At 34.9% G+C, this 26115-nt stretch overlaps 3 protein-coding genes across 4 annotated transcripts; 2 read left to right on the top strand and 1 right to left on the bottom strand.

Annotated features, from left to right (window-relative positions):
• The first annotated feature begins 2387 nt into the window (after positions 1-2387).
• On the top strand, positions 2388-3687 carry LOC110422211 (protein LURP-one-related 10-like). The gene is made up of 3 exons (XM_021436036.2): positions 2388-2666; positions 3144-3365; positions 3541-3687. Exons 1-3 carry the CDS (start codon positions 2388-2390, stop codon positions 3685-3687), a joined length of 648 nt encoding a protein of 215 aa, XP_021291711.2.
• A 2709-nt stretch (positions 3688-6396) lies between these two features.
• LOC110422133 (TOM1-like protein 6) lies at positions 6397-11944 on the top strand. 2 transcript variants are annotated; one of them, XM_021435921.2, is made up of 10 exons: positions 6397-6893; positions 7529-7607; positions 7697-7795; positions 8592-8705; positions 8850-9013; positions 9122-9203; positions 9306-9391; positions 9759-10037; positions 10413-11609; positions 11753-11944. In XM_021435921.2, exons 1-9 carry the CDS (start codon positions 6763-6765, stop codon positions 11584-11586), a joined length of 2208 nt encoding a protein of 735 aa, XP_021291596.1. In that variant the 5' UTR covers positions 6397-6762; the 3' UTR covers positions 11587-11609; positions 11753-11944. The 2 variants fall into 2 exon arrangements, with proteins under 2 accessions (XP_021291596.1, XP_021291594.1); XM_021435919.2 differs by lacking the exon at positions 11753-11944 and having other exon boundaries at positions 6398-6893; positions 10413-11739.
• On the bottom strand, positions 11940-24323 carry LOC110422132 (regulatory-associated protein of TOR 1-like). Its single transcript, XM_021435918.2, is given in 25 exon segments — positions 11940-12753; positions 12888-12972; positions 13340-13425; positions 14176-14277; positions 14377-14522; positions 14605-14729; positions 15355-15484; positions 15581-15904; positions 16056-16640; positions 17141-17333; positions 17432-17785; positions 18192-18302; positions 18396-18479; positions 18898-18999; positions 19168-19246; positions 19324-19468; positions 19565-19719; positions 20612-20769; positions 20887-21003; positions 21096-21254; positions 21339-21421; positions 22379-22481; positions 23625-23824; positions 23827-23913; positions 23916-24323. Coding segments are annotated over 25 exon segments (4086 nt in total). The 5' UTR covers positions 23950-24323; the 3' UTR covers positions 11940-12414.
• Between the last annotated feature and the right edge of the window lie 1792 nt (positions 24324-26115).

The following is a 26115-nucleotide window of genomic DNA, read 5'->3' as shown; positions in this document are numbered from 1 at the left end:
TTTTCTAAGTGTGAATTTTGGCTCAATAGTGTTAGTTTTTTTGGACCACATGGTGTCCAAGATTGAGATGGTGAAAAAATGATTGAAACCCACCCCAATGATGGATGTCTATTTTATATTTGTCTTTATCATTTTAATTCTTGAAATTTGTTCTTAACTTTTCAATGGAATTCCAAAAAATCATTTTCTGAATCTTCATTTTAACTTAATCAAAGAATTCTTTGAGTTAATACATGTTAAGAAACAATGGGTTATATCTCTTAAAGATCAATTAAGGTGATATATCTTTTTATTGATCATTCATTTGTTTTCATGTCTTTCATTCTATACCAATATCCCCTGATCGTACATCCTTAGTTGAGACTACTTAAGATAGTATCAAAATATAACAATCTCTATATAAGATTACTTGATAATCTCAAGTCTAAGAGTCACTTATACGATTGACATTTGAGAATATTTTCACAAATGCTTGAGTAAACTACAAAATGAAATTCTCATGGAGAATCAGATTCAATGAATATATTCTTCTAATAAACATCCATATATTAGTTTCAAGTATCTCTATGTTTTAACTTAAATATGGAACCAATTGCTTACTCATAAGAGATATAATATGCATTAGGTTTTGACTTTATCAATATCCTATCTTGATAAAATATTTATTAGGAACTTTTAAATACTTTAATACAATAAAAATTTCATAATTATAACCCTTTTTAATCTTTTACAAGACATATTCATTCCATGAACGTTATCTTTATAAGTAAATAACATAAAAATGTATAAACTCCTGAATAAAAAGGACCTTTTATTAGTTACAATATATAGAACAACATAAATTTTCTACAAAACATATTGATTCGCTCGTGGCGTGCACGTGGACGGCATCAGTAGCATACAATTTTATGTAGCAAAAACTAACTAATATTGTTACTCTAACTTTTAGCTGTACTTTTTTCACCTTTAATAACATTTTAAAAAATATAGTCATTGTTAATGTATACAATCTTTATCCTTGTATTTTATTTAAAGTATTGTAAAATTTATATAACACAATCAAATCTCTAAAACTATAGTCAAAAGGTAAAAAAGAGTACAACCAAAAAGACTTTTAACAGCATTATAAAAAAAAGGTGCGGCCAAATGTTAAATTAGTTGTGAGGTGATTTTTTTCATGAATATGGTATATTTTATATATAAATTTTATTTGATTGTAATTAAAATTTTTATTTATAATTGTAACCTCATAAAAGAAATTGTATTAATTAGGAACAATGTATCCAATTTTAATTGTATTATATAATTTTGTGAATAAATTTTATTTTAAAAATAGAAACTTCAGTTGCAGGTGTTCACGAATTGGGCTACATGTCTAGCTTGCAGGCTTGCTTCTCTCGAGTTGACTTGGGACATGAATTTTAAGCCGTGGCTCAATTCGATCCAAAAATACTTTTACTTTCAAACATAATACATTTTTATTTAATTTTAATTTTAAGTTTTTGCTAGCGAGTGCTTTAAAAGTACTCTTTAAAGTGAGCTCACTTTTTATTTATAGTAACATTCTTGTATTAAATGTAATAGTTGATAAGCAATGTAATGACTTATAATACATTGGGAGAAAATATTAATTAAGATGGTAACTTTAAAGAGTGTCTCCTAAGTACCTGTTAATAAAATTCTTAATTTGAATGTATTTATATAATCGTATAAAAATATTAACATAATTTTTTTTAATATTTTATATTAAATATACATAAATAGATAAGACAAACCAATTTCAAGCGCAAACCTAAGTTTTTCGAGTAGGAATTGTGTTGACACATCTAACCTAAAAACATCTTTTGCCATGCAATTATATATTGGTACAATATCTTTAAACAAATTTGTTTGTTAGTCCTTAATATTTAATTATCCGTTTTCTAAGTTAATTATCTGTTAATTTTTTGTGATTGTTTGTTACAAAGGTTTGCGAAAATTGTTTTTAAATTTATAGATAATATTCTCTGTCAGTCCTTTATTCATAAAAAACCTATCTGTTTTTAAAAAGAAAAAGGGTTTTGCGTTGTTGTAAGTGAAAGGTGCAACAAACATTTCATGGCTGGCCTGGCCTCATCTCAAACAAATCAATGACTGCAAGAATTTGATTCAAACGTATACCGTCCAAACAGAAAACTCTGGGAATTCCCCAGATTTGCCATTCCCAGTTATAGCAGCTTGTTTCGCCTTTTCATCAATTTCTATATATAAATACAATACTACTCAAAGAATCAAACATCAACTCCAAAACAAATTTACCCTCAAATACCAAAAAACACGAAAAGGAACATTCCAAATTGTCTCTCAAATTTCTTGTTGTTTTTCCTGTTAAGTGTAAAATGAACCCAATGGCAGCCTTAGGAGGAATCCTGCCACTGCCAGCACCAGCCAATGCCTATACACCGCCCACTAACCCCATTGTGGTGATTGGGGAACAGTTCCTTGCCCCATATCCCGTGGAACTTAAAATACAACAGAAAATATTTACACTTGCAGAAAATAACTTTGATGTTACCGACGTTAATGGTAGCCTTATTTTCAAGGTTAAAGGTAAATTATTCAGCATTCGTGATCGTCGCGTTCTGCTTGATGCCGTTGGAAGTCCTCTCGTCTCTCTCAAACAGAAGGTAACCTTTTCATTTATTTAGTTTAATTTATCTAGACCAATGCTAGTTTTTCGAAAATGTGTCTTAAAAGACACAAAATATAATTATGTTATATATATGTTCCAAATCATTTCGTTTTAAAATTTACAAATATGTATTTCTTTTATTTAATTGATTTCTATATCATTAAGTTTTCTTATTCTTCAAGGAACTCAAATATTTTTTTCGAATCCATATTTCATTCTACAGGGTTAGTAATATCATAAGTGAATGACCCTTATCATTAATTAATGTCATGGAAAAAAGATGTGGATTGTGGACATATACATGATTGCAAATTGTAAAAAGTTTCATGTGAAATTAAACATTTAATTTGTTTAGTAGCAAATTAAGGTAAAAATTTAGTGGTATTTATCAGTATCATAGTTATAGTACCGAATCAATCAAGACATTGATAACTCGGTACTTAATGTCCGTTTTTTATGTGTCTTTGTTCAGATATTGACTGTGCATAGGAGATGGCAAGTTTTTAGAGGAGAAAGCAACAGCTCCAATGATTTGCTTTTCAGTGTGAAGAAATCGTCTTTCCTCCAATTGAAGACAACATTAGACGTTTTCTTGGCTTCCAACACTAGTGAATCAGTGCCTGATTTCAGGATCAAAGGGGGCTGGCATGAGAGCGGATGCACCATCTATGCTGGAGAGACCGTAATTGCACAGGTAATTCATTGCACGTAAACGTTTAAATTAATGTCATACACATGAAGAGATTATCATTGTACAGATAATATTGTTACCATCTTGATAGTATTACACTGTTCAACAAACATAAATAAGAATTAAAGAGTTTGATATTGGAAATCCTGGAACTCATTGATGGATACTGATAATGCAGATGCATAGAAAACACAGCTTGCAAACCGTGGTATTCGACACAGACAATTTTGGAGTGACTGCATGCCCTAATGTTGATTACGCATTTATTGTTACTCTGGTGGTGATTCTAGATGAAATCAATGCTGATCGTAGTGGCGAGGACTGAACATAAACTCCCTAATCCTTATCATGTTACACCACTCTGCTTTCTCCCTTTGAGTTTGAGTGCAAACTTGCTGATGTACCCACATATCATTATCTTTTAACTCGAAAAAGATTGCTGATGCTGAAGACTCCTTTGATATCTACAAAAGATATATATCTATATGTGTTCATGAAATTAATTTGACTGCCCATTTTTTAGTTCACATTTTGCTAGTTGAATTGAAAACAATATTGCTCATTTGTTAATATAGAAAATGCCTTTGAATTGAACTTGAAAAGCTGGCAAAAAAGTAATGACAATAAGTAAATAAACCCTGACTACCCCTCTGCAGTAGTTTTTGCTGGAGCATGGGCCAGCTTATGTAGATAGAGTAGCGCATGAGTCATGAAGAGCGGAGCTTTTAATTTTGTTGGTGATTGCATGCCCGGTGTGCTTTATGGTCGGGACGTTTCAAAAGTAGGAGTATCCAAGGCTGTGATAGTAGCCGAAAACCCACCCCTTTTTGTTCAGGCTTGGGGCACGTCAACATCCAGAAATTGAGTGCGAAATTTAAGAGAAGAGGGGGAAGGAAGGGTAGGATGATTGTATCCATCAATGCCCAGAAAAGCTTTTTGCTTTTGCAATTTGCAGTGAATGGAGAATGATTGTATTTCCATGGAAGACCTGACGGTCGCACATGGAATGATGGGGATATATGAGCGTTGACCTGCTTTTGCTTCCAATTTCCCTCACCATAAAATGAGCAAAGTCCTTCACAATCACAAATCACAATGGATACAAGTCTTAATTCCTTTGTGAAGCTTGGAAGCAACTCTTTTTGTGTATCTTCTATTTAAGGCCCTTCGATTCGCAATTTTTAGTGTTAGATTCGACCCAAAATGATCACCACAATATGTTTCTTATGAACCTATAATTAAATTGAGTTTTATTGCTCAACGATTAATTTCCTTAGTGGAAAGAAAACTAATTGTTAAACTTTCATTACTGTAAGTACAGCCATCTTTACGACTGCATCGTTAATATAAAACCACCAACAACCACAAAGTCAATACGACAATACCCCATTCATACTTCCTCTGAAACACCATGGATCATCAACGTCTTTATTCACAAGTTTTTTTCCTTTTTTTACAGGAAAAATACAAAACAAAGAGCTATATCCTATACTGATCTCCCTATCCTTAACTGGCAATGCCGTGCCTAATTGTTAGCAAATCAAACTGTCAACGCCAAAATAAATGAGAAGCTGATAGTTATGTGTATATATATATATAAATAAATGAGAGAGGTTGATAATTATATGTATATATACATACATATATTGTTGAGGGAAATAAAAATGGATAGTGGGTATACGTATAAGTAAGGATGATGATCGATCACTGCAAATTAATTAATTCTTGGGGCAATATTTGATATATAATAATTAATGTTGCTTGAGTCAAAGATTTACGCTTCCAACCACTATAAACTTAAAGGTCACAATCATTTTCCATTAAATTAACGAATCTTGAATATTATTATGTATTATCTTTTTTATTATGCTTGTTGTTGTTGTTATCATTTAAATTGAGAAGAAAGAGTTTGGTTGGCTCCACCTTGTTTAAGGAGGTGATCATCGTCATCATGCATTCTTCATTTTCGTTTACCCATTTTTCATCTAGTAGTACAATTTTAAGGAAATGGGATTAGTATAAAAAATTATGGTATTTGTTACCAGCAAGGAGGCAGTCAAAGTGCATCAGTGCTTGAGGCTTGAACATATGGAAAATTGCAGTTGAGTTCAGTTTGATTTTTCATTTTATAATCCAAAACCCAAATCAAATACATATACTTATTACCTATACTAAGTATGTTACAGTCTTGATTTCAACCGAACTGAACATTAATGTCTGATTCCTTTTTTAGTTTTTCACAATTTTACGACTCCATGCATATACAAACATATATATATATATATATATATATAATAAGTATATATTAAAATATTAATTTTATAAAAATTAATATGACATTAAAAAATATAATATATATATATATATATATATAGAATTATTTGGAAGAAAGAAGCGATATTTGATGATTAGACACGAGGGTGCGGGTGAGGGTGACATAATTGCATGACAGAGAACAAATGGTTGAAGATATGGATTGCAATGAATGTGGGAATTGGAATTTCTGAGTAAGCGACCCACAAAAAATCAAAGCCAAGGCATATTTCATCTCTCTTCTTTTTTCTATTGACTACTTGTGACTTGCTCCTTTCCATTGTTACAATCATTGGCATTATCCGTAAATTTCTAGGAAAACCTTGTCCGATATCACTTTACATAAATAAATAAATAAATAAAACCAGACAAAGCCGGCCCCATTTTGACAAATCATCTAATAATTAAATTAAAATGCTTATTATACTATATGCTCTGTAGGCTTTGCCTTTTTATAATAGTAATAACAATACAACTAAATTCCACAATGACTTTTGTTTAATTAAAAAAAGTATTATATTATATTACATATATATCCTTTATTGCCAAAAGTTGATAGAAAAGTGGGGAAAAGGAGTTTCCCAGTAAACTCACTCTCCTTTCGCAACATTACTGCGAACACTCGCTCCTCGTAATCTGCTAAATGGTTCACGAGATAAGATTACGCCAACGTAGCGCGTTCCGTTCGCCAGTTAATTAGAGCGCGTGAGTCAGCGCACTCACGCACAAGGGGCGTCCCCAAGCTGGTCTAGAACTAGGGAAAGAAAGTAGGAAAAAGAATAATAATATTTATTAAAAGCAACGAATTTTCCGCTGCAATTTACAAGTTACAATTTCAGAAATTTCTTGCTTAAAAGCCTTTTAAAGGGAGGCAGAGGAACCAGAGAAAGAATTTCCCCCTTTTTTAATTTTTCTCTTCGGCTTTCAGGTTTTTTCCTTTCTCTTTTTCTAGGCATCCAAACAGAAGGTAAGGTGGTGATGTTTTCCAGGGGAATTTGAGGTCGTTGTTTCGGTGGAATTTTCTCGGGAAACAAGCGGAAAGTGTTTTGTTTTTGTAAAGGGAAGAGAAGAGAAGAGACGAGGAAAGATGATGATGATGTCTTCGGCTTCATCGTCAGCAGCAACTGTAGCAGTGGACAAGGCGACGAGCGATCTTCTAATCGGTCCTGATTGGACTATGAACATCGATATTTGCGATTCTGTTAATTCTAATCATTGGTATTAAAAAAAGTTTTTATTTTTTTTTAATTTGTCTGTTAATTTTTGTGAAGGGGTTGACTTTTGAGTTTTTTCAGTTTCGTTTCTTGATTTCTACGTGCATGCTTTTGTGTTGATATTTAATTTTTATGTTTTAGAGATTGTTGTTCTTTAATTTTTCTCATCTCTTCCTTTTGTCTTTGGATTATGTATTAATACGGTAGGATTATGGGTGTTGATTTTCTTTTCTTCAATGGAGTTAATTGATTTTCCTTTATTTATTACTTTTTTTTTTGGGTTTTATGGGAAGAATTATGATTCTTGTAAAAGGATTGAATTAGATGATGCTTATTGAAGAGAAAGGTGATATAATTTTCTCAAGCATCACTGTAAAGTATTTATGGGGACAAGACTAAATGATGATAGACATAAAAATAAGAAACTTTCTGAGCAAAAAACATTTAACAGATAAAAAGCAATAGTATTTGATTTGGTTTTAGTTTCTCTTCTCTGTCTCTGTTATAGTCATGGCCCTTTGCGATTTTATTATTTGTTTTATTACTTTTTTGGGTTTTTGATTTTTTCCCGTGGAAGGGAACTAATATAAACTTTGCTAGTTTACTGATATGTGGACTATGGATGGTTGAATTTCTCAGGCAAGCAAAGGATGTTGTAAAGGCTGTGAAGAAAAGGTTGCAGCACAAGAGTTCTAAAGTGCAATTACTTGCTTTGACGGTAACTTTCATTGGAGATCATTTTTCAAATTCCATTTTTCGTTGTCACATGTGTTTGTGGATTAACCCTGTGTGATCTCCCTTTTGTAGCTTTTGGAGACAATGGTGAAGAACTGTGGTGACTATGTCCATTTTCAGATTGCTGAGAGGAATATATTGGGTGAGATGGTCAAAATTGTGAAAAAGAAGGTAATTCTTTGATTTTACCAACTCAACTGATTTAAGAATTGTTGATTACATTCTTCTGGTTAAAACTGTTACCTCTTACTTTCTTGTCTTTTCTAAAAGGATTTTTTTCTGGTGTAGAGTTATCTTAATTCAATGGTTTTTAGAATGCATAGAACTAGCTCAGAGCCATTAGGTTTCAAGGGGTCATTGTCATATATGGAGCAAAAGCGTACAATAAAAGCAAGGAGGGTTGAAATGTAGTTGTGGGATGTAGATTGTTGTGCATATGGTAAGATGTTGGAGGAAAAGTAAATGATGTAGCAAAGTCCTCTGCAAGAAGACAATTTTGTTTTTGTGTTGAAGGCATTCTCCATTCCTTTTAACTGTTGGCTGAAACTAGTGTTCTTGAACCTATGTACCACACACTAACAGTGATAATTGCATCCCAAATTTAAGTTTGGTTCATGTTATCTTGGAGGGCAGGAATTTTTTTGGATGGATGGCATGAATGGTGTAAATCCAAAAGTGATGGGTGTTAGAAATTATTGAACGCGTCACTAATGTTGAATGGTAGTGTTTGTCTGGGTATTTTGCTTTTGAGGAGAGTTTGATTACCAAGTCATAGGTTTGCAGAAATGCAGTTTCTTTTATCCATGTTTAGTCTTTTGATGCATGGATGTAGCATCTCACTTCCATTAATTTTGATCTTGCTGGTGTTTGATCATTTTGATTAGTATCATTGTTTGTTGAACTTTGTGTAATCTGAATGCTTCTCAATCTGCCGGTTTTAATTAGCCTGACTGACGGAATTCTGCAGGCAGATATGGTTGTGAGGGACAAAATCTTGGTTTTGTTGGACTCTTGGCAGGAGGCATTTGGTGGTCCTGGTGGTAAACATCCTCAGTACTACTGGGCATATGATGAGCTAAGGGTAAGCATGGTACCTTAAGTAGTTAGATGTCATATTGGACTGGCATCATGGACATGATCCAGGATTTCACTTCTAAGGTCAATTGCTCTCATTGTTGTTGACTACACTAGTGCATCTAAAATGATATGACTGTACAAATGGCAGCGTTCTGGAGTAGAATTTCCCAAGCGTTCATTGGATGCTTCTCCTATCTTTACACCACCTGCTACCCATCCAACCATGAGACACAATCATCCTGGTTATGGAATGCCAAGCAATTCTTCTAGAAGGCTTGACGAAACAATGGCTACAGAAATTGAAAGTTTAAGGTGTAAATTCACTTTAGTTTATATGTTGTTTAGAAAGTTTCTTTGTTCTTCTTTTGCTGTTTTCTCCCACTCCTTTCTTTTGGCTGAAATTTTCCTTGATTATCTTAGTTTATCTAGCTTGGACTCTATGAGGGATGTTATGGAGCTCTTAAGTGACATGCTGCAAGCTGTTAACCCCGATGACCGTGTGGTATCAACAACAATAATAAAACCGTTTCTTTTGCTTTAGTTTGGATGTAAAATTTAGTTTGGTTGTAAAATCCGTAACTGTACTTTCTGTTTGTATTGGCAGGCAGTAAAAGATGAAGTGATAGTTGATCTTGTCAACAGATGTCGTTCCAACCAGAAAAAGCTGATGCAGATGCTAACAACTACTGGGTTAGTTGTCTCCAAATGTCTCTTATTTTAAAAGCCTTAATGATTTTTTGTACATAGCGTTCTCTATTATCTTTGTTAACTCAATTGTGTATCAGATTGGTCTGCCTGATTGTTGGCCCCAATAGTTGGGAAGTCTAGGACTAATGGCGGAATGACCTTGGAAGTTAAAATCTAGGATTTTGAAAGTCTTTTTTTATTTTATCCTATTATCATCATTAGGGTCCTGTTCTTATCTATGGCATCCACCTTGTTGCTTGTGTTTCTTTGCTCGCACATGAATTGTGTGTTGATTTTAGAAATTCAGAAGTTTTCTTTTGCACAAGGCTTATGTGCAGATATAAAAATTTCTTTCTTGGCTATGTGGCAGGGATGAGGAACTTTTAGTGCGAGGTCTTGAACTAAATGACAGTCTGCAAAGCTTACTCGCCAAACATGATGCCATAGCCTCAGGTTCCCCCTTGCCAATTCAAGTTACTAATGCAAGCTCCAAGCCAGCTGAAGCAAGTACCTCCAACAAATCAAATGAAGTGAAGAACTCAAGCCTAACACCTAATATCAGTCCATCTGCACCCATTGCCACTGTGACAAGAAACCAGATTGATGAAGAGGAAGAAGAGGAAGATGATTTTGCACAGCTAGCTAGAAGGTTTCTATGCTAACTTTTAATTTATCTCATATCTCTTGTTGCAATCTTTGAAATAACTAATTTTTTATTGGTGTATGCTGCTTGCGGTCTGGGGAATCTACCCAGACAGAATCAGAGCATTAATAATTTGTTATGATCATTTATTTGTTGTTTTAAAAAAAAAAAAAGGGTAAAGCAGCACTTGCTTATTAGTTGTTGTGTAGACATACTAGTCAAATCTTTTCAGTAGAACCCATCCCAAGCCTTGATAACTATTCTCGTCCTTTACAGAAGGCCAAGAGCACGCTGACCTGTTCTTTTGTCTCTGATCAAACATCATAGTTTAAATATGTTCAGTTTGGGTCAGTTCTTGACAACATTTCGTTCTGAGTGCAGGCATTCTAGAGCACAGTCCACATCTTCTCAGAGCACATCTGCTGGAACAAGTGAAGGTATTGTGCCCATCAACAATACTGCTCCAACAACTTCGTATGTGCCAGCTGCCTCAACCTCTACTCCATGCAATGCATTAGCTTTGCCAGATCCACCTGCACCAGTTAGGACTACAAAAGAACAGGACTTGATTGATCTTCTAAGCATCACCTTGTCAACAACATCAGCTTCCTCCCCCCATACCCCTCCTACACCGTCTGCATCTTACCAAAATATGCATCAGGTACCTGTTCCTCCTAGTACACAGGGATATCCTTATGCTTCCCAAACCTATCCTGGGAGTCAGAGACAGCTGCCATATGATAGTTATGTTGTTCCTTGGGCCCAGCCTCAGCCTCATCCACAGAAACCATCCCAGCCTCAAATCCAGCCACCATATCATTCCCAACAAGAGGTACGCCCACAATCTCAACATCAAATTGACCAACAATCCCAATCCCAAACCCAGTTCCACACAGATTCCCAAACTCAAATCCAGTCAAATTCACTGTCTCAGGCCCAACCTCAGTTCCAAACACAATCCCAATCTTTACCCCGGCCACAGTCCCAGCCATTGCAGTTACAGGCATCATCCCAAATTCAACTCCAGCCACAATTACAATCTCAACCTCAGCGCCAAGCGCAACAGCAAAATCAACCTCACCTCCAAGCACAGTCCCAAACACAAACTCAGTCATTCTTACAACCTCAACACCAGCCACAATTTCAACCTCAATACCCTCAATACTCATCTGGGTACCCCCCTCCGCCATGGGCTGCTACTCCAGGTTATTTCAACAGCCCAAATCACCTTTCCTCTGCAAATAACATGTTTTCTACTCCCCAAATGAACGTTGCCACATCAAATCCCATAATAGGGAATAGGCCCTTGCAGCATGTTAATTCTTTCCCTGCAAGAGGAAGCAATGGAGCACCAATGAATGGGGATTCCTGGGCGAGTACAGGTCATAGGAACCCCACTCCCGTAGCAGGACAGAAGCCCTTCATTCCATCATACAGGTTGTTTGAAGATTTGAATGTGCTTGGAAATGCAGATGGAAGGCTTAAGATGACAAGCAGTACATCCCCTAGCTTGTCAGGTACTTCTAGCCAAAGTATGGTTGGTGGGAGGAAGTGAGACACTTAAGCATAATGTGAAGGGTATGTCCATGTGAAAATGGTGTAAATCCGTATCTAACGTGGAATTGTCTTTTTTAGATTTGATTGTTATTCATTATTGTCATATTATAATTTTTCTTTGTGGTGCATGATATGTTTATAACCTCTGCCACTTCCATCTTCAGAATTAACGTCTATGCTAAAACTCACTGGGGACTTAAACCTTCCGGTTTAACGTATGAGCCCAGCTGCATCAACAAGGTGATTCCTGTTGTACACGTTGTTTGATTTATAAATTTATCAGCTAAATAATTGTTCGGTGGGATTGTAAATGTAATACTAAGTTACTAATAACGAAGCAACAGAGTTGGGTTGAAGCCGAACGCTTACTATGCCTCCGCCCATAACTAATCTGAAATTATGATAAGTAGGTCGCTTTTACAAATCAAGTAAAGAGATGGAACAATGGACACACAGAAAAAGGATGAAATAATAATGGGAAATCTATTTACATGCTTTTACCTATATAACAAATTATTTGCCAAAGCCCCCCCCTCCCCCATAAATATATGCAGGATGGGATTTCTTTCTAACATGTATGACCATCTACACCGGAGGCTAATGAATATATCTCTATATATAGCGTACAATCAGCTGATTGTGCCCCACCCCCCCTGAATTTCCAGGAACACCCCATAGTGAATTTTCGAGAATGTGGCAGCATCATCATCATCATCATCCAAACTCAAAACATTGCACCCCATTGACCTTGATCTCCATATCCATGACACCATTCATCCTCGGTCTGCTGCCTCCCAAATTCTTGAAATTGGGAAAGAATAAACATTCATCTTGACTGAGAGTTGTCATCAGCATAGATAGAGACACAGGCATCAGCAGCACCAGCAGCAAGCCGTACTTGGTACGGATGGAAGGTTAGGCAGCTTACAGAGCCAATCTTCTGGGCCATGAAGGTATGTTGGTATCGAATGGAGCCTAGTTGTTCGCCTTGCAGACTGAAGACTTTGATTAGCTGTTTTGCTGAGCCACTGGCAATTATTGGGGCATGTCTATGAACAGCCAAAGCTGTAAGTGAGCCCCTGAAAGCATCGATTGTAAGGTAAGCATCTCCCTGACTCCTAATATCAAGGAACTGAATATCCCCAGCCTGGGATGCACTGACAATCTGAAAAGAGGACATGAAAAGTCCATCAACTTTCTCTATTTCCACAATCAAAAGCTGAATGAAATGTCTCAATGAGGAACAATGATGATGTCAACACTTGAACATAGCTCTTTTAAGACTCATAAGCTGCTTACCTTTCCTTGATCAAGTCCAGGTTGAAAGCCAATACCCACAACTCTTTCTACTTGCAGAGTATGTGGCCTAGTTGCACAAACCAGCCTAAAACATTAAAATAACAAATTTGGGTCAGACAAAAAATGCAGATTAAAACGTCAGAGCGCGTTTCACTCTGAATTCATAAAAAAAAACCTGATGGAAATTAATAAAATATAAGTAAATAAAGATTAATAATCCATTCAATAAACTAATTGGATAATACTTCACTTCCAATAGTTGACAAAATTCATTAAGGAAGAGGAAAGAATATCAGCTTTTAACTGGCAAAGGGCACAGGATAAATTTTAACTATGGGGAAGGTCACATCATTCAATGCTCAAAATGATAGGTAAAATTATGCCTCATTCCAGAAGAATATATTTCATTATCTTCTCCAAGAAAATGATATTTTTCATTATAGAGTGCATACATCTCAGGTGTCCGGATGTCATAGAGTCTAACAGAACCATCCACAAAACCAGCTGCAAATTGACCACCATGTACTTGAGAAGAAGCCTGTAAATGTAGAAAGAGGGGGGGGGGAAGAGGGAAATCAATGAGGATAATAGGCAACATTAAATAAACTGCCAAAAAAAAGTAAGGAATAATGACAAACTATTAATGGTCAATAGAAGTCTGATGATAAGATAAAATTAAAGAGGTAGATCTTTAACGAAAATGAAAGAGAGAAGTCACAAGCCACTTTAACTCAACTCACAGCTCTGCTGCATTCTCATGGAAAATTTTAGGTGATGGGACATTTCACCAAGAGTGGGATACAATTTCCCGTTGCTAGTTAAAAACCATGTCAGAGACAAACCAAAAACATAATCAAACAAACAAATTAAAAAATAACAAAACAGCTATCTTCATTTACCCATCAAACCCAAGGAACAACATAAATCAGATGCAAAAGCAAGGTTCTAGCAATCTAACATACAACTGAATGAAAATGTTTACCTCCTTTAAAAACAACAAGAGAATTCCTCTGCTAACCTTTGACTCGATTAACTCAATATTCAGGAAAGCGTCCTAAACTAATGAAAGCAACATATTTTAAAGCACAGTACGTTTTCCATTACAGCATGCTTCTTATTTGTCAACTCAATAGTGATATGCAGTAATTTTTCAAAACATATAGCTTGTAAAAGATTACTACTTTGATTAGGTACCTGTTGCCACTGGCATTTATGCAAACATGCTTAATCCGATCGCTTAAACATAAATTAAATTTAAATGCAAAGGAGCTTGAGGACCTAAACTCACCAGTGCTGAGATGCTGCAATCCGAGGATGATGGTATAGAATTAACAAGCTGCTCCTTGTCCAGGTCCCAAAGCATGATGGATGATATCTCTCCAGAAGCATACTAATCGTGTCATCAAAGCAATGGCAAATACTATATTAGGCATCAAATAGTAAGCAAGAAAAACACTCTTAGAGATTACATTCTAGAATAAATACATACCAGATATCCAGATTGCTGCTGCCAGTCCACGACAGCACTCAAACTCCGCACACCAGGTTTGTGACCTTGGATTGAAGAAAATGCAGTAACGAGTTTCTGTTTGCCTCTCACTGTATAATCTTTCCAAACCCGGATATTTCCATCACCTGCATGAGATAAACCCTAAATTAGTTTTACAAAACAAGACCACCACAAATTATTAAAAAAAAAAGGTGGAAAAAAAATTACATGAAGCAACAAGCAACAAGCTCTCATCAAGCTCATTCAAAAGACAGAGTTTAGAAATTCCCTTCTCCGGAAAATCATGATTATCAAAACCATTGAGGGGGGCAACTTCCTCATAATTCCATATCCTGAAAAGAAAAACCAAACAATTAATATGCCAGTAAATACTTTACAAAAATCAATTGAAAATGTCATCCAAACCAAAATCCTAAGGAACAGTGACAAAACTTGTCTAACTCATTTTGGAAGCATTGTCCACTATTCAGTAACAAAACAAAAGCCACTTGTATGAAGAAATTTACCTTTTTAACATTTCATGAAGAAAAGAATTCTAATATTTCAATATATTTGGAAGTCAGCATCAGATCTTCTAAGAAACAAAAATATCAGGCTTCTTGACTTAAGAGATTATATATGACGCACACAGTGTGAATGTGAATCACAACTTGCCACCTCATATATTAATAAGATTCAACTTGATGCATTTCTGGTGCATAACTTATACACTGTCAATGACAAACCTCATCATCTAATTAAAATATTTTAAAATCCTACAAATAAATGTTATAGTTTTCATGAGATGACATAACTTGTCATCAAATATAGACAGTGCATCAAATATAAATCTTATTAATATATATGTTTTATCAAAGAACAAGATACAATTCACTGGGAATTAATAAAATTTTACACTAAAAGTGCATCCCAAAATATCTCAAAAATGGAACTGGCGCTAACACAGAAATCACATACCTGATCCGTTCATTCTCATCTGCTGCAATCACAATAGGAGAAAAAGGGTGCAGCAAGGCTGTTCTTGTGCCTGTCTCAAATCTTGTATCCCAGCAAGCAATTTGACTATTATTATTAAGTTTGCTAACAGCTAGCAAAGAAAATAAGAAACCTATTAGCTCCAAAGTAAAAACTGGTATGAGAATAGTATAAAAAGAACAACAAACAAATAAATTAAAAGGCATACAGGAGTGCTGGCATTTAGCAATATGCTCCAGTGCAAATCTCTCTCGCTCTTCTCTTCTGGCCAATAGTTCTTCACTATCATCTGATGCAGTAAGAAGTGGCTTTGAAAAGTGGCCACAACTAAAATTGTAGATAGTTGATTGCGGAAGTAAACTGCGCTCTGAAGTCCCAGAACCAGAGCCTAAAAGTGATTCAGCTAATCCTGAGTCTGGAGAATTCATCAGATGAGGCCTGAACTCTAGAGAGTAAACTCTACGCATTCCTGCCAAGTAATTTTGACGAGGAGGGCTAACAGGAGGAGTTCTAAATGTTAAAGGCAGATGACCTGTCAACATCATCTCCAAATTAAATCTCATGACTTTAATGTCTAAATAGAATAAAAGATAGAATCATGGCATGAGATATCAAGGAAAAGAAAAGGTCATAATAACCAGGATGATCATTATGAGGAACTAACAGAGAACAAAAATATTTACCTCCATTCATGTCGAACCATGAAGAAGAACGAGCTAGTCCAGCAAAATTTGGAGTTGGTGAGGAAGTTGTGGGTTCACCAGGCCGGCCAGTGCTACCAGAAGACTTCACAGATTTTGTTACTTGTTCAATCCCAATAATTGAAAGAACCCGCCGGCCTAGATTTGCTATGCGTGGAGATGGGTCTTTAGCTAAAGAACACATAGCCAGTACACATTGTGAATACATTGCATTATCCAAAGGTTTTGGCCTTGAATGATGAACTACCCCATTACTGACACCATCATTCAATATTCCAGAATCAGAATGTTGCGATGAATCATCAGATAACGGTGATCCATGCATGATTCCAGCAGTCGCAAGGGGACTGCTGGTGGAAACCCTACCATCCCGAACTATGGCTGTGTTGTCATTTCCAACTCGAATTAAAGGACCTATTTGGGATGAAACTATATTTCCACTTCCTGTTCCATTTATATTAGCCAGTGAAGGCAATGAATTCAACAGGGAATTAGACTGAGGTTTCCAATATGCAGCAGCAATTGACTTGAGGTGCTGTTTATGTCCAAAGGCAAAGCGTGCTAGAGCTGCCAAGACAAAAACAAGGCATCAACATTGATCCACCAATATTATTCACAAACATAGTAAATCTGCAGAACACCCACTCACAACCCCCGTTCAGAAGAGAAAGCAGTTCAAAGACAGAATCATGTACGCACAAAACATGCAAATATTAGGTTCCAGTGATAGAGAGGCTGATAGACAATTCGTATAACAAAGAGTATACTAGGATCATAATACAAGTGGCTCTAACGTTTTGCATCATACCATAGCACAGAAATGTTATACAGAAGCATGTATCTTAAAAAATCTCAGAAGCTCACAATGATTCAGAATTTGGAATATAATAAATCACAGTTAATAGTCCAGCATTTACAACCGCTATAAAAAATTTTCAAGATGTTTCAAACTGTGAAGATTCTGTAAGATTCATTCAACTATGTCACAATAATGTTCAAAAACTGCAGAGAAAACCAAAAGCAATTATCCTAACGCATGAAATATGAATGAGATAACTACTACATACCTACAGCAACTTCTGCCCGGACAAGAGGACTTCCATCAGAAACAACATTCAAAAGACTTTTAATAATAATAATAATCTGAGCTCTACTCTTGTCATCATCATCACATTCTTCATCCCCTCCAACACCATCTCTAAATGAGTCAAACCCAACATCAAGCAAGGTAGCCAACGCAAAAACTGAAGAAGCCCTAACCTGAAGGACAACAGCCTCTACGATTACAAACGTCTGTAAAAAGCAAAATAGAAACTACTAATTTATAAGAGAGATAGATAATTAGTGAGAAGATATACCTCTGGCTGAGGCTCAGAAAGTAGACGAGCACATATTGTAGGTGCATCTGCCTGCAGACCCATCATTTGAGCCTCAGTAAAATCCTCCCATAGCTTTCCAAGACACAGGCATAGCCACTGAAGGAATAAGGGTTCAGTTTGTGCTTCACTTTGCATGGAACCATTAAGGTGCTTTAAGCACACAAGTATTAACCCTGCTTCAATACAGGCTTCCTGGCCCCGTCTATGCCCATCCACAATGACAGCCAGAACAAATGCAGCCATTGCACGCTGTTCAGGATATGCTTCCACACTATTAAGAAACCTAATGAAATAAACATGACCGCCATCCTTTACCAGATCAACCTGACATGACTGCAATCCAAAATGATAGAATTTCAAAGCTACCATAGTATCAGGTGAAAAGAATATGCTAACATATACTGCTGCAAAAGGCATTAAATAGAATAATGGAAGCAGATTCATCTCTTAAGTGTTGACATATAAAACAGCAGACTATCAAAACAGACTAATTTCGGCACCTACAAGAAGTGAAAACCCAGAATTTTCACCAGTACAACACCAATTCTGACCACAGACAAAACTATATAGAAGCTTCCACCATATACAATAGAGCACTCAATAACTACTTAAATGTTAAGTTCAAAGGCAGGCAGGCACATGCTGAGCACAAGTAAATAAGTTAGACTGTATGCAAAAGTAGCTATATTAGCATAAGCAAACAAATATGCATCCCCAAAATAAGCATTTGTGAGCACACCTTATCAAGTGCTAAAATCTTTGTCCATATAAACACAAGGATTTGACGCAGTTCTGGTGTGGTTGTTTGCAACAGCTTCAGAACATATGGAAATATTCCAACAGAAAGGGCCTAAAAAAATGAAACCACTCTGTCAGTAAATATCAGCATATAATGAAACACAATAAAAAGCTCATATCAAAGAATACACCCATCTATAACTACCAGATCTACAGCCCAGGGTCCCATATCAAGGAATCTTCCAAGAAGGACCAGTGCACGGAATCGATGGCATTGACTAAGCAAAACCTGAAACATGAATGACAAGCTGGTCAGTCATTAGATTAAAAATTTTATATAATTAAAGCCATAGTAACTATAAACCATTTGCACGTCACTGTCAGTGGCCCTGCATAACAGACTGCCTATCAATTATGCTTCAAAATAGACTACTCTTTAAATAGACACATCAGCTCAAATTCCTAGTAAATAGGATTTCAATCTAAAAATCAAGTTATTAGCAAAAATGCCAATGGGCGGAGATTCTGAAGGAGCATTTCTCCACCTTACCATTAAAACTTAACCTATAAAACAGAGGACTCAGAAGAAAAAAGAAAAAAAAAACACTATTTAGCCTATATCTCACTAAATTTAAAATCACCATAAATAGAAAGGGCAACCACACAATTGGCCCCATAGCTAGAAGGACCAGGAAATAGTTCAGCACCTGAAGAACGATAGGCAATTGCTCTGGTGGCTTTTTATTCTCAGATCCATGGTCAAGCCATACTTCAAAAGCTGTCAGCTGTTCAGTAAAAAATGGACTCGACTGAAACAAAATAAACGCACACTCAGAAAGAATAAGGGTATACAAGGAACTGAAAGTAAGCACCTTTTCCTCCTCCTATCTAGTAATTCTTGTCTGGCTCCAGTAAACATTATGAAAAATCAGGGTAATAAATTAACACTTAGCAAAAGACTTCGAAAAAAAACACACCTGGAACTCTGCATTAGGATCCTCAACCAAAGATGGAAGCTGAGAAAGGCAAATTTCAGCAGCCATGTCCCATGCATCCCTGGAGTGCAAAGAAGAAAAAATTTAAAGAAGAACAGAGAAACAAGTTGTAAAGTTAGTGAAGATCCCCTATAGTACCACATATGATGTTGATGGGTTGGTGGCAACACTGGGTGAGAAATTGGAGAACAATTTGCAGAGCGCATAATCCTCTCAGCAAGTAAGAAATTTCTGAACAAACTGGCAACCAGTAAATCTTGTCTAAACAATCTCTGAAAAAGGTCTGCATCACAGAAATAAGTGTTAATTAAATAGATCAGAAGACAAGAACTACTTATAAAAGAAAGAACACAGCAGAGCAGTACACTCAAAGAACTACCATGAGGGAGAACATTCCAGGCAATTGTGTCTGTCACTGCAGTGAAAATCCAATTCAACTCCCCTAAAAGTGTTTTACGGTCATTTTGGCGACCAGGAATTTTATCTATAAGCGAAAAGTCAAGAGACTCATGAAGCAATGAGCGTGTGCAAAACCTGGAAGATAACCATCAGAAGATTAGTAAGCCCATCTTACACATGGTTAACCAAATACATTAAAATTAGAAAAATCTGCAAATAATTAAAATAACGCAATAAGGCAATGTTATAAGATATCCAGAAGCAGCAAAAAGTAAATAGAGAAACATAGTAAAAACTAATTCAAAATGCAAATACCAAGAAGATCTTTAGCCTAGCAAATAGGCACATATTATTTGCATATAAAAGGTACTACTTAGTGTTAATCATATCACATAAAGCCTATTAAAAGACAGATCAACCTGACAGAAACACCTTATCAATCTTACAGTATATCCTAGGCCATGCTCACAGCAACTGATAATTACCAAAAGAGCAACTCCTGGAAACTGAATGTGAATTGTTTCTGGGCACCAAAGTGCAAGTAGAGAATCACTCCTCAAAAAGATAGGTACTTTCATGTTCTCTACATAGGTGAAAAAGCTACTTTGACCTCGATATCATACAAGGAGTTATTAAGCAGCTCTTGGTGAAACCTCACAGATCAAAGACATAAAACACTTTACAGCTAGTAGCGACTAAAATGACAGTGCATCTTAACATTTTACACAAAGCATCTCATACAATTTCAAATCTTCATAAATACAATCTTAAAGTGACAGTAACAATTCATGGAATTCTAGATTCCAACGGGAAAGAAAAAGAAATGAAGTATTACAGTTTACTAGTTTACTCCATAAAACATTAAAAAGACAAAAGCAATGTAAGAATCAAGCCAAAAAAACAAAGAGATGAACAATATTTGCAAGCCTGCAAGATGCATTTTCATGATCTTTCAACAGCATAAATACCCAAAGGCCAACATATCCCAAAAGAAAATAAAGACTAAAAATAGAAGAAGAAGTTTTACCATCTCAATGCCATTTTGATAGGTGTAGTAAGACAAGCAGTAAACACATCAGCAGGAAATTCAGCACTTTGAGGAAGAGTCTCATGTGCTTCACATGCAGCAAGAAGAATGCAGTCTCGTGCAGACCCAGGGTAGTTAGAAGTGCCACAATCAAGAAGCTATCAACCAAATTAAATTCAAAAATCATCTCAAGCTAGACAAAAAGATCAATTTCAATATTGTACAAACCAAATTATATACAACTGACAAATTGAGGATAGAACACAAGCAAATACCTCAATGAAGGCGTTAACAATCATTCCAGCAGCAGAGCAATCAAAAACATATATAGAAGGTGTTCTTAACCATGAATCAAGGTCATTGATAGGTAAGGGAATATACTGAGTATAAGTCTGCACAGGACAATGATTAGACTGAGCAAGGACACAATTAGGCAGATAGCACAAACAAAAAGCAACAAGAATTATTCATAACAAAAGAACACCTTATTGAACAGCCAGATTTCACCATTTGCAGTTGGTTTCGGAACACCATGTCCATTATAATGAAATAGAACACGCTCAGACTTCGCATATCTTCGACATGTATTACAAAGTTTCTTCACTTCATCCACGATAGGATCAAGTTCAACCTTACAGCGAGCCTGGCCACATCTCAACAAAGAGCATTAGAGTATAAACTTGATAGAGTAACCTGGAAGAAACATAATTTGGGGCCGTGCTCACACCTTGGGCTGCCACCTCTCATATTGATCTCTCAAGTTTTTCCCAATAGTTTCAAGTGCTTTTTGTGGTGCCATAGAAAAGGGATCTGCCAACAATTAAAGAAAAAAAGTGTGGGACAACCTAACTTTCCCAATAAAAACATTTTTATTTTCATTTTACATCGTTTGGTCACAATGGGAGATGGATAATGGAAAAGAAAACATAATGGCAAACTTATTTTGTGTAATTGCAATACTAGGATTCCAATTTCATGTTCCTCCTTCCTTCTTGGCAACCAAATAAAGCATGGGTAGTACAGGAGTTATAGAGAAATAATAAATAGATAAGCATTCTTGAGACAGAACGCTGAATACCATTTTCATGAAGCGATAACCCTACTAAGAGCAATAACTTAAAACTAATTGTAGCTTTGGCCTTTATAACATTCAGAATTTCAGTTTCTTGACCCCCAAACTCAATAGTTCTTATTTCAACTTTCCATCCAATTTTCAGTTGCTTGTTTGCCACTACTACTTCGAACACCACACCACCAATTCAGTAAATACATGCTTAAACAAAGGTACTCCCACTGCTTCAAATTTATTTCCCTATTTTTAAAGCTAAAAGATTTGTAAAATATGTCAAAAGAGTTCAAACTACTTATAGTTTCACAATATTCCAGTTTCCACCCTACATAAATGGATGTACTACTTTTGTCCTCAGTTGATAAAAGGTTACAACAGAGAAGAGCTTAGTTGGATGTAAGAGGGTAATTAGTCTTGGATAGAAATTATAACAATTCTTTTCAGATATCTCAACACAAAAATAAGGAGAATTATTATGGAGCAGAGAGAGTAACATCCAAGGGCAAAATCATAGCCAATATCAACAATTCATTACGCTCAATGAAAGCTGCTAGCATTTAGTTCCTTTGGATGATATAATAATAAAAACCTTATAAAAGATTTCCTGAATCCAAACAATATCATGAGCATCAAAGTGTAAACAACCATTAAACAGCAACCGCAAATACAAGAGGAGAGAATTAACTCCGAAAACATACCTATCCAACACTCCATTCTTGCACAAGGAGATATCTTTATGACATCGGGTGGATCAACACTAATATTTAAACATAAAACTAGAGCTACACATCCTGTCTTCATCTGCATATAAAGTTGAGACTCAAGTGAAAATGGTGAAGCCTCCCATATCATGACAAAATTGAAGGGAAAATAACTCTTAATGGATTATTTATAAATATTTATCAAGAACAAGAAACAGTCCATGGTCCATACTAGTATTATCTAAGAATCAAATTCAGTCTCATGAAAAGAAAATTGCTTAATGTGTAGTAAGTAAACCAGACTACAGAAGTTGCTTAAGATAAAAGGGCAAATCTATTAAAGCATGCTATAGAGAGAGGAACGTCGACAAATTTGCAATGGTAGAACATAATTTCTCATTATTACCATTCTTCCTTGTTCACATGCTTAGGCTTTAGAAATTTCTTCAAGAAGACGTAAGAATCGTCCACCAATATTCTCCTCTCATTTTGCGTTTAAAATTCTAAGCTCACAATAAAAGATAAAATAGAATAGATTTCATCACAGCATTTTTAAAACCCAAAGCTAAAAAAGGTAGGGCAATGTTGCTTTACTACAGATGAAAAGAAAAAAGGATTGAACAAACTAAATATCTACTTCAAGGGCATCTACTCATCTGATGAATTCATGCCTAACCAACTACTTGAAATATGCTTCTCTATCCTCGGTACATCACAAGGCATAGAATACGCTGGAAGGCAAAAACAATAGCAGATTACTTATTGTACAAAGTATTGAACTTCCTAATAACTCTCATATTTTTACCCAGAACTAAATCAGAAATGGAATGCCTTTCATTGCCCTTGCTCACACCAAATTCAAGAATTTCACTGAAAACTAATTGACAGTAATAATTCCACAAAGCTAGCACATCTCAGAATTCCCCTCCCTTCTATCCAATGCACTAAATACATATTCACATGTTACTTTTATACCAAAAGTAACATGCCTGGGTTATGGATTAATTTTGGCAATTGTAATCTAGTACATATATCATTTCAAATAACCTATACAATAACTCAAAATTTGCATACTACTGATAGCAATAGAGAATTCCAATTATTTGCACAACACCCATCTTTTGCTACTGCAGTCTAAATGTATGCTCATTTTTTCTTCTTCGGCCTTTGATTAGATATAAAAACTCGGATCAAAGGTAGAATCAGAAAGAAACAAAATTGAGTTTGAAAGGAAAGGACTTACTCGGTCCTTAGGACGCCATTTGGAGACAAGGCCACTATCGGAGGGTCCAGTAGGCGTGGAAGCTTCAAAGGCAGCATGTCGAAGCTCGCATAAGACAATAGTTTGAGGCAAGTAAGCCATGCTTGTAGGCGCTGTGGCGGAAGAGGCAGCGGCATTGGTGTAACTGCTGGTGGTTGCAGTATCAAAATCTCTCCTTGAAAGGCCACGTCAGCAGCAGCATCATCCTCATGGTAGTCGCTGCTGCTGCCGTTGCCCTCGACGACATGATTGGATACCGCCAACGACAATGCGAAAACCGTGACGTCATCAGATCGCCCAATGCCATCCAAATCCCCGAAGAAACAAAACCAAAACAAAAAAAAAAACCCTCGGATGGAATTTAATTAGTAATAAAAAATAATCTCAACAAATTTGCCCCACACAAAAACCCTAGCCTTTTCTTGATACTGATCGACAAGAGAAAGAAAGAAAGAATACAGACGAGATTTAATCAACGAAGCCGCTGAACCAGCGGCGCATGGAGATTCGCCTGAGGAAAGAGAGAGAATCCAGCTCGGAAAGTTGTGGAAAGAAAAGAGAAGGAAAGAGAGAGGATTTCAACCACTAGAACAAACACTAAGTGACGCGGGCGCGACGGTGGTGGTGGTGGTTGGTGGCGCATAGAACAGTGGCGGCACAAGAAAAATTATATAAATTAAAAAAAAAAAAAAGAGAGAGAGGAGAGAGAAAAGGAGGGGACTCAACTCTCAAATTAGGATTTTGTCAAAAGCGAGAGTGTCTATGCGTTCCAGTGTTTGTGCGTGTGTTGCCGTATATTTGTGTTCTCTCTCTTTCCAATTTTTCCATTTTTTTTAGTTTGCAATTTTTTCTTTTACTTTTTCCATCTTATTAAATTTCATTAATTTTTTGGGGTCTTTTCTTCTATTCTATTTTCACCTTTGGCAACTAAAATAATTGTTACTATAAAAATTAGTATAATATCTCTTTCTAATTTCATATTATAACTCTAATTTCGAGTACTAATTTTTAACCTAAAAAAACTCATTTTAAATTTTAAAGAAAAAAAAGGAAATTGTTTTATTTTTTAATATATATATACATATATAGGAGGAACAAGCAGTTATTTCAGACAAGCAGAAACTTTAATTGTTATTTTAATGTTTCAAGATGTTATGGTTCATAGTTAAAAAAATAATTTTTGAGACACATAATGTTCTTAAAATTTATCTTTTTGTATTGAATATTGAATTAATATTTTACGCATTATTGATCTTCATAAACATATTTATAAAAAAGTTAAAAAATAAATTTGGTTACTGAACTTCATAAAATTATGGACTTCGATCTATTTTTTATATTTCGACAAATTAAGTCCTCAAATTATCATTAAATGTTGATTTATATCTTTCTATCAATAAACATCATTAAATTGACATTGTGGAAATTATATATTAACTTTTTACCAACAACGTGGCACATCAATCTAACAATTTTTTTTTTAATAAAAAATCACTAAAAATTAATGTGTTATGTATCTAGTTGCTAAAAAATTGCCATATAACTTGTTAGGTCAGCAAAAGGGTATTTTACAAGTGCATGTCATCAATTTAAGGGTGTCATCGAAAAATGGATTAAAATCGACATTTAATAAAAAGTACAAAAAACTTAATTTATTGAAATATAAGAAAACAGAAAAAAAATTATAATTTGATAAAGTACTGGACCAAATTGAAATTTTAATCGTTTATGAAATTGTCATGTGTGTATTTAATAATTATATTAATTCATAAATGCTTTTAATTATAACTTAAGGAATTTGTGATAACTCTCTAAACACGTTTACAATGTTTTTTTCCTTGGTTAAGACCTCTTCGTGGAGTTTGGAAGCTTCATTTGCCTCATGTATAGAATAAATTATTTAAAATATTTGTATGAAAAATCATAAAATTAATGAGAGAACTAATTGAGGTTTTAATGTCTAATAATAGAAAAAAAAGTATAATATCTAAATAAGTTTTAAAATTATTTTTTAAAAAATTTTATAACTTTTTTTTATTACGCTCAATTAATTTTATATGCTTTTATTAAAAATTAAATAAGTTATTTTATTTTTATTTTTAAGCTAAATAAATCGTTATCATTAATTATTAGTTTAGTTAAAATGACGTTTGTCACTTCATATCACATTACGTTAATATGATATATTGACATATCGTATAAAAAATGATGATGTAACATATTAATATAGCATAATCACATGATTACATGTACTTCACCTTTTACATCAGTGTCATATTAATGTTATGTGAATATGAAATAATAAGTGACATTTTAACTAATTATAATTAATTAATCAAATAAAAATATATGAACTTAATTAAATATGATAAAAAATAAAATGTTATTTAAATATTCTTAAATAATTTATCGACTTTGTTGAATATTATGTAAAAAAAATAGTAAAAAGAGGGAAAGAATACAAGATTAGCAT

This window comes from Theobroma umbraticum, unplaced genomic scaffold (assembly GCF_002168275.2).
Source record: "Theobroma umbraticum cultivar Fairchild unplaced genomic scaffold, ASM216827v3 scaffold_130.0, whole genome shotgun sequence".
Classification (NCBI taxonomy): Eukaryota; Viridiplantae; Streptophyta; class Magnoliopsida; order Malvales; family Malvaceae; genus Theobroma; species Theobroma umbraticum.
The sequence above is the reverse complement of the archived record's forward strand: the minus strand, read 5'-3'. Positions and strand labels throughout refer to the sequence as shown.